Consider the following 14,735-nt stretch of genomic DNA (forward strand, 5'->3'; position numbering starts at 1 on the left):
ATGACTTGAGTTTTCATTTTGCTCTCAAATCATGCTATAAAATAGATTTCAATTGGAATATTTAATTCATTGAGATTAGGGGCATGCCATTTATTGTGTGTGTGTGTTTTCAATGGCACTGTGTGTACCCTTCTTTGCCACTGCATGTTTAAATAACAGGGCAGTGTCTCATCTTCCCAAAGGCAATGAGTTCAACATGATTTTTAAGAAAGAAAACTTTATTTGTGAATTAAAAACAAAACACATTACCACTGTTTCCATTTAGGTCAAATCAAAGGCAGAAAGGGAATGAAGGTAAATGAAATTCACTATTTCACGGTCACAATGGCAGGTGTACCCAAAAGGGAAAAAAAGGGGTGGGGGTGGGGGTGGGGAAGGGGGTTAAAACAGATCTTGGCTGGTCCTCACTGGGACTGCACATTGCCACCAAAGTTCACCACCATACACTGGGAAAAAATGACAGCATGAAAGCTCACTAAATACAAGCATACACTACAGGTACATATACTTTCCCCCCACTGTTTTTTTTTTTAATATTTTTTGCAAGAATGACAGGGAAGTGGTAACTCATCATAGGATCATACATATTTCACTTACAATATTACAGTGTTAGTTCATGTCAAAGCCGGACAGAATATTTTTTTTGTCTTTTTTCTTTGCTTGTTTTCAAAAGCATAACTCAAAATTTGGGGAAAATGCATTAAAACGTATATTTCACACTATAGCATTACGAATGTTGAAAGAGGTTAGTGGATGCCATAACACATCGGTAGAGCGTGACAATTGTAATACATTGATGTGTGGCATAGACAAGAGAAGTACATAGAAATAGATCCCGTGTGAATAATGAAGAGAAAAAATAATAATACAAAAAAAATAAAATTGTTGCTATCTATTTATATATATATTTCTCTATATAGTATGTGTTTCCTTAGAGCAGTACATGCAGCAGCCACTTAATGGAGTGACATCATACAGAGCCGCAAAACCTTGGGGGAAGATGGTAACAGGAGTTACAGGCAGGGGAGGGGGACCAACAGAAGCATGGAGGCAGGTTTCAGCCTCGTACTTATTGCCCCATCAGAGGACTGGTGGGATTTAGCTGTTATATTTCGGATGCCATTTTGTATTTTTAGCAGGTTCAATTACTAGTGTAGAGACAATCAATCAAACGCTACATTTACAGCGTACGTAAAAGATACTATGCAACTCCATGATCATAAACAATCAATCAATCTTGCAAACTTGAGTGGGGGAGGGCCAGCCCAAGGTACCCGGCTCCTCGCTTCCTGTCCGGTCCTGTGCCCCTGCGATTTATCGCAATCCCACCCGATCCCGTCAGCGAAGTGAACATCATCGTGTAGTATTCACATGTTAAAAGCACTGAACCGTTTTGCACTTTTCGAGACAAGAGTTCACAGCGTAGGGCCCCCCCGCTCTGCTCCACCCCCTGATGGGCCACATCCACATTACTCCATGCTGTTGTCAGCACACCACAATGTTCAGAGCAGGCCGTTTTCACAGGAAGGGTCCTGAGCAGGGGGTGTGGGGTATCGTCTGAGGGTGTAGACATGCAAGAATCTGAGGAGGGTGATGGTGGGGGCGCGCGTCTCTACATAAAATGGCAAAAACATGTACTGTGAATCTCTTCAGAGAATTAAGGAAAGTAGGTTTACTTCATCTTGACATGAAGAGGCAGTCAGTGGGGTTGGGGTGAGACATAGTTTGTGGTAGCATGGGGGAGCACAAGCAGGTGGAAAAGGTAAGGACTGCTCGCTACCAAACATTCAAAGCAGAAAGCTTTCGGCTTTTGCTGCAGCATGGGGACATAAGAAGGGGCGTTATCAAAATCTCAAGATTCTACGAATAGTATTCTGCTTATTTTCTTCAGAGTCCACCGACTGATAGACGGACTCTTCCTCCTTGGTGATCCTCAAGAGAGTGTGAGGGATCTTCGCATCTCTCCAACTTGCCGGTGCTCTTTGACTTGAGTTTCCGTCTGGAGCAGTAGCTCTCGGTCCGTTCAAAGCAGGAAGCAAATGCAGAGTGATAGCAAAAGGATGCTCCTTCCATCCTGAGAGTTGATACCCCATCGGTGACAGAAAGCTTGCTGTGTCGAATTTTCAGCACATTATTTTCTCCCTCTTGGTCTTTTTTTAAACTTTTTTTTGAGTGCTGTCGATGTCCACATCGCAAAGTTTGTGTTAGCATGTTGGACTGTGTGAGCATGCATGTAAGTATGTGGATTGTTTGAGATCACAGGAAACACTGTTGGTAGTAAGCACTCTGCAGCAGACTGTTGGCCTTTGTTTCGGTGACTCCCCCCAGTGCTATTTACAGGTTGCGTGGATATATGCGTGTGTGTTACATGTGTTTGTCCAGCCCCAGATTGTATACATCTGACTTCTTTTCCTTGGCTGGCACAAAGTTATTTGTCCACTCTCACGGAGCATGATTCATTATTGTTGGGGAGGGGGTAATACAGAGGTGCCAACATGCCCAATGGGTTAAACAATTAGGACTGATGTTGCGTTTTGCTAACAACAGTATAGTTAAGTCGGGGTGTATAGGCACATGGGGGCATGGGTGAAAATCAATCGTTTTATTTTTTGTCAAGGCAAGAAATTTTACCTCAGTAAGGAACTGAAGGTAAAGGCCAGGTTACAAATAAACCCAGTGGACTTTGGTTGGTACCTCTGTTTTAGCAACACCCTTTTTTTTTCTTTGCCAATTTTCACCTCTCGCTTCTTTACTCGTCATCATCTTTTCCCTTATCCTTTTTGTCCTTCTTGTCCTTCTTCTTCTTTTTCTTCTTCTTGGCCTCCTCCTTCTTTCCAAATGTGATGAAGTCGCTCTTGTCGTCATCTCCCTGGTTCTGTCTGATGGATATGATGGCGGGGGAGCCAGGGATGATGAACGCTTCGGGGGGAACCTCGCCGGGCTTCAGGTGCTGGGGGGGTGCACCGGGACCCCCGGGGCCGTAACGAAAGTGCCAGCTGTTACTGTCGACTCCGGCACCCATTGGGGGCGAGACCTCTCCCCCTTCAGCATCTGAAATGAGAAAAAAAGAACAAATGTCATTGTTTGCTATTCCTTTGACTCATGCGGAAAAATGTCAACGTCACTCCGTGGAAATGTCTGTTTTACTAAATGTGATTTTTTCACTTTAAATGCACCCCTGATAGTCCTTAACATGCCATAAAGGGAAACACTGATTAGCTTTACGCCTGTGGCAGGTCAAGGGGTGCAAAGTACATATTTAATGAACTGCAAGCAGACCTCCACAGGCGCTAGATACAAAGTTGGATCACAGGGAGTTGACAAATCTGTGACGTGACCATTTGGAGACCTCCTTCCACCTGGATCGTACATGTTTTTTGTGTCGGAGAAGGAGCCCCTCCTTTTTTCTGCCAAATCAACCCCCGTGTTGTTAGCCCTGGTGATGTGGTATTTCATGATGGTCTGAACCTATTACAATTGCACTCATCTGCACTGTCTACAAATATCGAGCCCTCTGTCTTCAACGCCAAAGTGCATGACGACCCAAATGCATTTCTTTTTGTCTTGATATGTCTGGTTGAATATCACACTTGCGCTCACTCAAAAGTCAGGTCTGCTTACTGGGCAAATGATTCTGAATCTAAATCTGTTCTCAACATGACATGTCCCACTGGACAAATAATCCTAATCTGTCAGAGGCACGCAAAGTCACAATATTCAAAGCACACAATTGAGGAGGCAGAAGCACTAGTTTATAAAGGTCAAACTCTGCAGTTAAAAAATCTTTATTTGGGCCACGCAAGATGATAAATGACTATTTCCGTACCCTAAATGTAAGACAGACACTGACAACAAAAGACCAAATAAAAATAAAAAGCCACCAAACTGTTTTACAGGTTACGCTTCAACTCGGTTTAGCAACTTGACGGTGAGAACAAGTTGAGACTTAATGATTATTGTCCGCATTGTCCAAGGGAAGAAAAACACTTCAAAATTCAAATCAATCGGAGGTCGACCAGCGTTCCGGAACAGATATGTTCTGTGCGGTGACATCAGACTCGCCTCATTCAAAACTAATCCTGACACAGCCTTTGCAGCTTTGATAACTGCTGCAGAGCAAAACTCTCTCTTTGCCGCCCTCCAATCTCTCCTTCCCATCATGCAGCTGTTCTGACCTTTCATGCAGTCTACCGTGAAAACACAATAGTTGCACAGATAAAAGTCTTAATCTATGCCATCATTGTTGATTATCGATGTGATTGAGTGGCGTTAACACTTTGCATCACTTCATGATGTGCACATTGCAGATGAGGATAGCCACCTCATTACTCTTTCCCTCTGCACAAAAAATGACTGCCTGCGACGTCCACTGCCACCCAAGATTTTTACAGCCGCTTAAATCACCCAAGCTCTATTTTGCCAAGTCTAGTTAATATTTTTTCTTTGTCAGACTGCTGGACAGGAGAAAAGCGCAGTGTTACATAAAGTGAGGATGAAGAAGGAAAATAACGATGAAGCAGGATTTTGATGAGCAGATATGAAACATGAATCACGAGGAAAGAAAGTCACTTCATCAATCCATTGTTGTAGTGTTCAACTGTAATGGGTTGTGACTATGTGACAGAATGTAGAGTACACGAGGGGCCACACCCCGTTTCAAAATGGTGCCTGCGCAAACAAAACATAATGATGCTGCTTACATCATGTTAACAGTATGTGCCAGGCTGGCTTTCACACGTGTTAAGCATGGTGATTTAGTTCTGTCACCCTTCATGTCTGTCATCAGAAACAGCATACAGGTACAGGCAGACACAATTTATATGACCTTTTTGACCTAATTGTAACCTTTTAATATACAACCAAAAAAACACCCTTAAGGTTAAACCATTTGTGTCAGGAAATGAGTGGAGCAGGATGACCAAATGCAGCTTGAAGCAGGGTTTATTGAAGGCAAAGGGAGTTGGAAGGGAGTCAGGTGGGGAAACGAAGACACGTACGGACAGAGACTCACGGCCAGCAAACAGACAGACCGTCAGAAGGCCACTTGGACACGGATAAAATTCTGACCGTGAGCCTCCAGACAAGACCGGGGGAAAACTAGACGACAGGAACACTGGACGCGGACGGGGACGGAAGACAACAGTAGACACCGACAGGGAGAAACACACAGGCTGGGCTTAAATACATAAGGTAACAAGAGGAAGCAGGTGACAGACATGACGATAACAAAGGGGTCTGGCTGAGGAAAGCCGCCGACCGAGCAACTCTGGCACGGGCGTGACAATTTGGAATAAAACAAACATTTCGTACAAAAATATTAAGCCTCTAAAGTTGCACAAAACTTCAGCGTTCGTGCCACAGCGATACATGACGCACACAAATATCTGTCGTTTTGTGGCAACCGTTATACCCTTACAAGACGGAGCAGTTTGAGAAAAAATGAAATTGCTGTAAACTATGTGAGTGCTTCATGGTTATTATTTTATTTTTACACTTGTAATGTGTCAACATATCACATCAGGCCATTCTTGTACAGGTTTTAGGATGGCAACAGTTTCCACAAGTTTCAATGGGAGAATATTTTCCAAATGTGAACACATGAGGGCAACCAGCTTCCCACATTGGATTGTGTTCAATTTTACCGGTCGTATTTCTGAATGCAATCTCCCTGCATTTAATATTTTCTTTTAACAAAATTAATTTTCTTATATTGTTATGTTTTGAATTAGACATGTGAGTGCGTGACGGATGATAGAGAAAGCATCGAACATTCATTCAGGTCTGCAGTGTATTTCCTTCCTAGTGAATGTAGGTCACTTTCCTGCTATTTTCCTCCCTTTCCACTTCATACCTGCAGTACTTTCCCTCTGCAACATGCCCATTCTTCCCGTTCTCTCTGCAAACGCATTTCACCTCCCTTTGTCCTTCTACCCTCTTTCAGCATGCTTGGGCCAACACCATATGTTCACACCTCCCTCCATCCGACAGCTCCCTCTCCCTTCTCATCGATAATTGGGGCCCATGAATGGTTGCCATGGCAACAACATCCTCCGGTAAAGCAGCGGGACACTGGTAGGACTCACGGTGACAGCAGCTGATAGAGAATAATGCTGCAAGCACTCGCTCACTCACCCCTGCTTTCTTTCACCGTCTGTCCTTCACTGACAGCAAGAGTCGCTGCATTCACCATCTCATTTCAGTCAGCACATCAAATCACCACATTTTGCATGAATATGTTCATTTTCTCACTGTCTTGGTCTCACCACCGGGCCTCGACTTGTTTCTCCTACCGAGGGTTGTGCACAACTTTCTGAATCCCTACATGCCCTTGTTACGGAACGAGATAGAGAGAGTCAACACAACACTGATTCTATTTACGTGGATCTGTTAAGCTGGGCGTGGACCGTACTCCATCTGTCACACAGGCGCAGCATACGACGTAGGCAGCTAAAACTTTCTCAAGCCCCCACACGCATACAACATACACTAAAACACACACAACAGTAATGCACCAATGAATATTAAGAAGTAAATCTAAATGTGATAAAATACCAAGATTTAAGGTTTTGTTGGTCTTCGTGTCATCACACATATTGATTCAAGTGTACGGCTGGTCTCCACCTGAGGGTTGCTGCTTGCCTGACAAACAAGACAGCTTAGTTATAAATAGCAGCGCCTATGAATCATGCTGATGTGGCAGGCCACTTTCAATCAATATGTCATTCCCTCTCCTACCTGCAATACATTTGAGAGTATTCTTTCTGCATACCATATCACGTTTTTCTTTTCCCCTCAAGCAAGGCCAAGCAAGGTCTGCTCTTTAAATCTTCTGCCAAACTCAGCCTGAACATTTTGTTCATCCAATCGTAAGCATATTTAACCTGAAGCTTGTTTTCAGGTTGCTAATCGAGATAGCAATGATTAAAAAAGGAAGAAAAATGAAATGCTTTGAAGTGCAACCATGCTGTAGAAAAATCGGCATACGTGTGCATAGGACGGACGGGTAGTTAGGGCGTGGGCAGTGTCATCCCCCAACTAATTGCCTCTTCCACAGCACACCAGATCACAGGGATGTAAGCACAAAAGTTTGCCTTTACATCATGACTGTTGAAGCCTATTAGCAATAAGTATTGCGTTCTCAAAATTGGCAGACAAACTGAAGATTTCCCCCACAATAATGCTAGATTTGACCATGCTGCAAAAGCATTTAGGATTTCACAAGATTAGGATTTCCATTCATGAACTCGACCGTGGCCTCTGGAAAGGTTGATTAGGTGAGAATGGGCCGAGTGATTCTCACCAGCAGCGCTTGATGCTGTGGGCCAGTTCTGAACCAGAACACCTTGGGCTCCCTGCATCACAGAGGACTCCTCCATATGTACTGAGCTAGAACACACAAACAAACATGTTCAATACATCACTAGACGAATTGTATAATAAAGTCGATGAACATTCACTGAATTCTTCATCAAAAACAAAAACATTGGGTGCATCTCTCAGACTGAGATTTATGAATCACTCCTAAATTCACACATTATTTAGTGGATTATGGAATATCACACATAGCTCATGCAAATTAACACGTTATTTTGGATTTTGTCACCATCCCCTCGATGAAAGCCGAACATGAAAGAGAGGCATTTTACAGCATTCGCTTGTGGATAACTTTTAAATCTGTGCTAAAATTGTGTTGTCCAACTAATTATGTTTTTAATCGTTGGGAACTATTTAAAAAGTTATTGCGACCACGGATCTGTTCTCCTTAATTATAATACATACAAGTGCTACTTACAGTTGCTATACCAGCACCACACTAAACCTTTTCGAGTCACCTATAACTAACTCATCATTGATTATCTCATTAACATTATCTCAACATTGACAACCAGAAAATGTACTAAACTAGAACACTTTATTACTCTCATATCGAAATGAATTATTTCAAATCTAAATCAGCAGAGGGAAATTATGATTTAATATTCTAAATATAACGTAACACACGGGATTACATGAAATAGGTCAGTGCCATCATAAACGATTGGGGTTATCCAAAATCTCAGTGCGACTGCCTGACCATTCAGGGAGAAGTCGCTAAAATACCTAATGTAGAATACATTGATCCGATTTACACAAGCAAATCCTTGCTTTAATTATGAGGAGATCTGCTTAATATTAATGATAACTGCGGTATGTAGGCTTACTAGTTTTAATCTGACACTATAATTACAGTACACATTCAGAAATACAAAATGTTAAGAGATAAAAGTCTGCTTCATGCTGCAGTAGCAATATGCTCTTATTTATTATTCATTCATTTGAGTGAGGTTCATAGTATTATTTGGTAATGTGTTTGTTATTTTCTAAACTTTTATAGGCTTCGAAACAAGCTCCTACAAAAAATAATGATTCCTGATTATGAAACAAAGAAAGAACAAAAGGAAGGACAGCAAATGTTTGAGTGCATACCTCTGCATTACACCACCTGCTCTCAGGGAGGCTGAATATCTCCAGTCAGAATTTGGGACCTTTGGCTGTAAAGAGAGTGGGAGGAATTGAGTACAGAAGAAACCTAATACCACCACATTAATAAGTCATGGCAGGAAGTCAGAACAGCTACTGTGGTCCTGTTGTTGGAGGAAAATGAGTGATGAGCTTTTAGAAGGTGCATTCAACTTGGACTCCAACGATGACCTTTAAAAGTCATGGCAGGACAATGGTGACATCAGAATAAAACAATGTACATCCACCTTTTTCCTCTTACACCAGCTCAACATGTTGACTGTCGTTACTCTGCATAGATAATACAGTGCTTCAAAATTAATTTATTTTCTGCACAAATTCCCCTTTTTTTTCATTATATTGAGTTTTTCATTTCTCCTCTGTATTGTATCCGATTGCTGCAACCTTCACCGCTTAGGTCATTTCTCTCATCAAGACCACAGATTAGACAAGAACACGAGAACACCGCGGCAACTGCAGCAACAGAGCCACATTTAAGCCTCCACACACCACCTGCTTAAAATTCACTGCTGTCAAAACAAAAACCAATACAACTCTAATTCTCAAGCAACGTACACCTATTCATCAACAATAATACATACATACATCACACACTGAAATTACACTTTAGTTACTCAAACCATGACGTGGCCTCACCAAAATGAATTTTAATTTTATCTAACTGAGTCAAAGTCTTCAGATTGGGGACAATTATTAATTATTAATTATCAAGAATTTCAGGCCCATGTGAATAAGGTATCACTTCTCCCAGCAGTGAAGAGAAACCCAATTTCCTTTCAAACAGACAAGATACGCATTTGCTATTGAGGCTGCATCGACATTTGAGTCCGTGGTTGTTATATTTTGGTGATAATGAAAGAACCCCAGTACCATTCCAAGTATTTTAAACAGAAAGATGACAACAGGGCCTACTGTAGTGTATTTGCCAGAAGGGTGACTCATTTGGATAACAGTTATTGTATTTACTGATGCAAAAACAGCAGTGTTAAATTCCTAAAAGAGGCGAATATGAATTTTGAGGCCAGATTATTGACAAACATGAAACAGCTTGACTAAATGTTCATCCAGCTGCAGCATAGACATCGCCGAGGGGAGGCTGGTCTGTCTAGCTTTGCAGCATGTTCAAATAATTTGTAAGAACACACACACACACAATCACAAAAACACAGCCAATAAACATGCACATGCATTTCTTGAATATCACCACTAAATTCTATGAAGGGATGTAAAAGAGGGAACCAAAACAGTTCCAAGCAGCATGAGTGTATCAACTGTTATGAGGCATATTGATTCTTCTTTGGGCACTCAAGTCTTATCCTGCCTTTTTTTCCCTGTAATCTTCCCTCTCCGGTGTATGAACGCTTTCGCATGGATACAAGGCTCACACCTCCGCCATCAACAGCACATCCAATCACATTTCACCCCCGCCTAAGTTGCTTGGAGCCAGCCAATCCGCTTTCAGCACCGATTGCTATCAGTTAATAACAGATCTGGAGGAAACCTGACTGGCATTTAATGAGGAGCGACCGATAACCTTTATTTATTCTATTTGTTGTCCTTTGTCTTCTCCACAGACAACGAGAAGCTCGGAGGCTGCTATGTGGGCAACTGTCTCGAAACATATCGATGCAGGCTGCACTATTCCCCACATTATAGAAATGACCACTGAATTCCCTTTGGAGTGACACATTTGAGCACACTGGCACACAGCCCAGAGCAAACTAATAATGCTATTTGTGAGGGGTCAAAAGCTCAAATTGCTTCTTATGTGTCACTGCGGCAAGAATAAGTAATAAACTTCCGATAGAGACGCCAGCACAGCTAAGGGAATATATTTCTGCATGCAGGCACTCGGAAAGATCATTAATAATTCAATCGATGTCAAAAAAATTAGCAAACTTGTATTAAACAGTATTAAAGCAATCAAAACACAAGGAAGTGTCTTGTTTCGTTTTTGTTTGAGACACAACACAACACACACGTCAAAACAGGCACACACCTGAATGGCAGTGGCATCTGGCATACTGAGACGGCGAACAATTATCTGGCTGTGTCCGCTGTGGCTGGTGACATAGCTGGAGCCCCAGGTGCTACTGTGGGGTCGTCCCGTGTTGTAGAACATAAATGTGTCGCTTCCGGAAGTTGCTGTCAGGCATGTTTTATAACAGTACGTTTTGGTCACGGACCCATTGCCCCGCACTTCAATGTAATGCGGTTCTACTTTAAGATCTCGGCGCAGAGCCACGTTGGCACTGGTCTGACCTCGCCCTGATGGGGGTCGTCCTCCGCCTCCACTGGCGGTTGCGGCGCTACCCTCGGGCCGACTCTCCTTGGATACACAGCAAGGGGAGCAGGAACCGGGCTGGGTGCAGTAGGCATGGCAACGCACGATGGCCAGCACACAAACAGTGACCAAGAACACAAAGGTGGTGGCACACAGGGCGATGATGAGGTAGATAGTGACATGGGAAAACATCAAGGGGCTTTCGGGCCTGATGATGCGCTTCGGGTCGGGGGTCAACTTAGGCATGAGCTCCATCACGTGCACATGGATGGTCGCGGTGGATGAGAGTGGCGGCAGGCCATTGTCACGCACCAGAACAGTCAGAGCAAAGGAGGTGGAGTTATCCTCAATGACTCGCCTCGTGGTGCGGATCTCGCCAGTGTGCTCGTGCAACTTGAAGAGGTCGAACTCCATGTGAGGCGGCTGAAAGGCATATAGCAGCCAAGCGTTCTGCCCTGCATCCCCATCCCACGCCACCACCTTTGTTACCAACACTCCAGCCTCGGCGTTCTTCAGCAGGGTCTCTGAGGTGCGGCTACCGTTGGCAGGGGGGTACACAATCCTTGGCTTGTGATCGTTCTGATCCATAATGTAAACATAGACAGTGGCCACGCGGCTTAGCGGTGGCATGCCATTGTCCTGTGCTTTAACCTGAAAGTGAAACTCTCTCAGCTTTTCAAAGTCAAAGGTTCGCAGGGCATAGGCCTCACCTGTGTGGGATCTGACACTGACGTAGCTCGCCACGGGGATGCCGTGATTGTTGTCATTGAGGACAGTATAAGTAATGCGAGCATTTTCTCCCGCATCAGCATCCGTGGCTTTAACCGCACACAGTGGCGAACCTGGTGCATTGTTCTCCGTGATGTAAACAGTATACGATGTTTGTTCGAATCGTGGCGGGTTGTCGTTTACATCTGCAACGCCTACTTCAAAGGTTATTTGAGATGACAGAGGGGGTGTTCCTCCATCTATGGCACGTATGGTGATGTTGTAGGATGAGATAGTTTCACGGTCCAGAAATGCAGAAGTGACGACGGTGTAGTGGGTACGGAAGGATTTGATTTTGAAGGGAGTTGGCGGCATGAGATCCAGCACGACTTGCTTGTTAGGTCCAGAATCTCGGTCGTTTACGCTAACCAGAGCAACAACTGTGTCTGCGCGGGCGTCCTCACGTACAGGAACGGAGAGAGATGACAGGACGATTTCAGGGACGTTGTCATTAACGTCGATAACTTCTACCACTACTTTACAGTGCACTGCCACAGCGGCCGGCCCCTTGTCCATGGCCTGAATGTAGATTTCATACGCGCTCGTCTCCTCATAGTCTATATTGTTTGTCACTGTTATCTTCCCTGTGTCTGTATCCATGGAAAACAGCTGTCTGACCCGTTCTGGAGTGTAACTGCTGAAGGAGTAAAAAACATCCCCGTTGGAGCCCTCGTCAAGGTCTGTAGCATTTAATTGAATCACAAGGGTTCCCTTTGGGGTGTTTTCATACACTTTGACTTTATACACGGAGCTGTCAAAAGCAGGCACATTGTCGTTTGCATCAAGGATGCGTACATTGATTTTGGCTGTGCCACTTCTCTGCGGGATGCCTCCATCCACTGCTGTCAGGATGAGCTGATCAGATGGCGTCTGTTCACGATCAAAAGGCTTTTTGAGAATAAGCTCAATGTGGTTGTTATTAGAGAAGGGCTTAACAGAGTCCAGTGTTAGATGCTGGTTGGGGCTGAGACGGTACTGCTTCACAGAGTTGGAGCCATCGTCTGGATCTTGAGCGGCCTCGATGTGGAACTTTGATCCAGTTAGAGCAGATTCGGACACTTCTAGGAGGTACTCCGAACGCGGGAAACCCGGTGGGTTATCGTTAACGTCCAGAATGTTCACCTCTACGTTGTGCACTTCCACGGGGTGGTCCAAAATCACCTCAAGCCTGAGCACACAGGTGTCATCCACTTTACAAAGGGTCTCCCGGTCTATACGGTCACTCACTACTAACTTGCCATTTTTGTGATTAACGGTGAAATATCTCCGTCCACTTTCAGGTGTCACACGGATGCGACGGGTGGTAAGTTTCCTCAGGTCCACACTCAAATCACGGGCAATATCACCCACCTGTGCGCCGTTCTCCAGCTCCTCCGGAATGGAGTAGTGAATCTGCCCCCTCGCACAGCCACCGTATATTAAAATAATCAAACATAATCCGTAAGGCGCTGTTGTTGCCATCGCAGGGAGGCAGTAGGTGGAGGAAAGAAATTGGGCTTTTTAAAATCAGATGCGTGTGTTCCACCACGCTGAGAACAAGAAAATACCCTGCATGACTACGTGCAGAACGCCGCCTGCTACCTCGCTGGTGCCCATTTCGCTTTCTTTCGTTCCTGTGTGTCCATGTTTGCGTTGTTATGGATGGAAATGTTTGCCCTCCGAGCCAGACTGATTTCTCTCCTCCTCTCTCTCTCTCTCCTCCCTGTGCAGTGTTGTTGCTCTGTGGGCAAAGGGAGGGAGGGGGCTCGCTCAAACGATGCAGCTTTCATTTTGATTCTGACAAAATGATCTAATAAAGAAAAATAAACCTAATTGTCGAGAGAATTTGTTTTTAATGACATAGCTTTCGATCAAGGTCATTACTGGGCACCCAATTCCTATCTGCAACTGACTGTTGTCAAATGAATCCGACAAAATCTTTTCCCTCTCCTCGACTCTCTTTTTTTTTTGGCAGCGCCACCGCCCTTTCCAATGCATGCACCGGCAAAACCAATTTATGAGCAAGTCAGGCGACCAGGCTTCTGCTGTTATTCAAGCACGCAATTACTGCCTGTATTTATAACCTAGGGGAGCACATGAAGAAAACCGGAAAGACAAGGAAAAGAGAATGCATAAATGTAAAAAAGAAATCTAGGTGATAATGAATTAAAAAAACAAATATCAAATGACCCCCAAATCATGTTTCTGTTTCCTTTATCTTTTTACTAACCACCAATTTGCCAACACAAATACACAGTAAAATGAATATCATCAGAAATGAAGGAAGTCAGGCTTAAATCCATCATCATATTGCAGATGAAAATATATCAAGTCTAAATTTACTAGTAACACACACTGGCCACACGTTAGCTATACTGCACACAAGAGATACATTAAGAAAATTTGGTTAACAATTTAGTTGTTATCATTTTTGTAGTTTGCAGAAAGTGCAGTGGTGTTGAACCCCACTGAATAGAACTGAAATTCATCTTTTAATAATTTCACACAACTGTTTTGATAAATGGTATCACCCAATAATACAATACTGTTTCTTTACACTCGTAACCCTTACTAATCCAAATTATATATGTATCAATTAAATCATATTGGACATTGAAGTAAAGCCAAAAACTGATCGACAAACAGCAGCAACAAATACACATTCAAATGATACATATATCCAATATAAGTCATTTTATTCTTTTAAAATTACGCTGTTAAGATCCACCTGTCTTAGTACTCTGACCACAAAGCTATATGTGCTGTGGGTATTGTTCTCCTTTTCTGGAGTGCCGCTTTCTCACACATGCATGCAGACTGCCCACAGCAATAATAACACCCATCATTGGCGGGGACATGTGAGGGTGAAGACAGTGACTCACTCGGAAGCTGGGAGTGGACGAGTGTAAATATGGAGTGACTCAAGTCAGCAAGCAGGAAGAAGAGCAGGCGGAGGAGTAGGAGTAGGAGGAGGAGGTTGATGCTGCAGCAGCGGGATAAAATGTTTGGAGAAGGAATGCAAGTAACATGCATAACAAGTGTGTTCTGCAGCCTCGACCTAATTAATTGCTTTGTGGTATTGCTCATCATTAATACTTGAAAACAATCCAGTGCAGATGTTGTACTTGTTGGACTACATGATTCCATGTTTCTGCAAAACTAATAAATATACTCACAAAAAAAC

General features: G+C 43.5%; 1 protein-coding gene across 11 annotated transcripts in view; it reads right to left on the reverse strand.

Annotated features, from left to right (window-relative positions):
* Window positions 1–200: 200 nt before the first annotated feature.
* The window catches only part of LOC133150543 (protocadherin alpha-C2-like), a 102,540-nt gene continuing 88,005 nt past the window's right edge, over window positions 201–14,735 (reverse strand). For 10 of the 11 annotated variants that reach the window (XM_061273224.1, XM_061273205.1, XM_061273144.1 and 7 more), the window contains exons 2-4: window positions 8,467–8,531; window positions 7,301–7,386; window positions 201–3,051 (exon numbers count right to left, since the gene is read on the reverse strand). In XM_061273224.1, the coding sequence (XP_061129208.1) occupies window positions 2,750–3,051; window positions 7,301–7,386; window positions 8,467–8,531 (453 nt within the window). In that variant the 3' untranslated portion in view covers window positions 201–2,749. Of the gene's footprint in view, window positions 3,052–7,300; window positions 7,387–8,466; window positions 8,532–10,519; window positions 14,122–14,735 lie in introns of those variants that run through there. The other variant, XM_061273135.1, reaches the window with a different exon arrangement.

The sequence above is a fragment of the Syngnathus typhle genome, linkage group LG1 (genome assembly GCF_033458585.1).
Source record: "Syngnathus typhle isolate RoL2023-S1 ecotype Sweden linkage group LG1, RoL_Styp_1.0, whole genome shotgun sequence".
NCBI lineage: Eukaryota > Metazoa > Chordata > Actinopteri > Syngnathiformes > Syngnathidae > Syngnathus > Syngnathus typhle.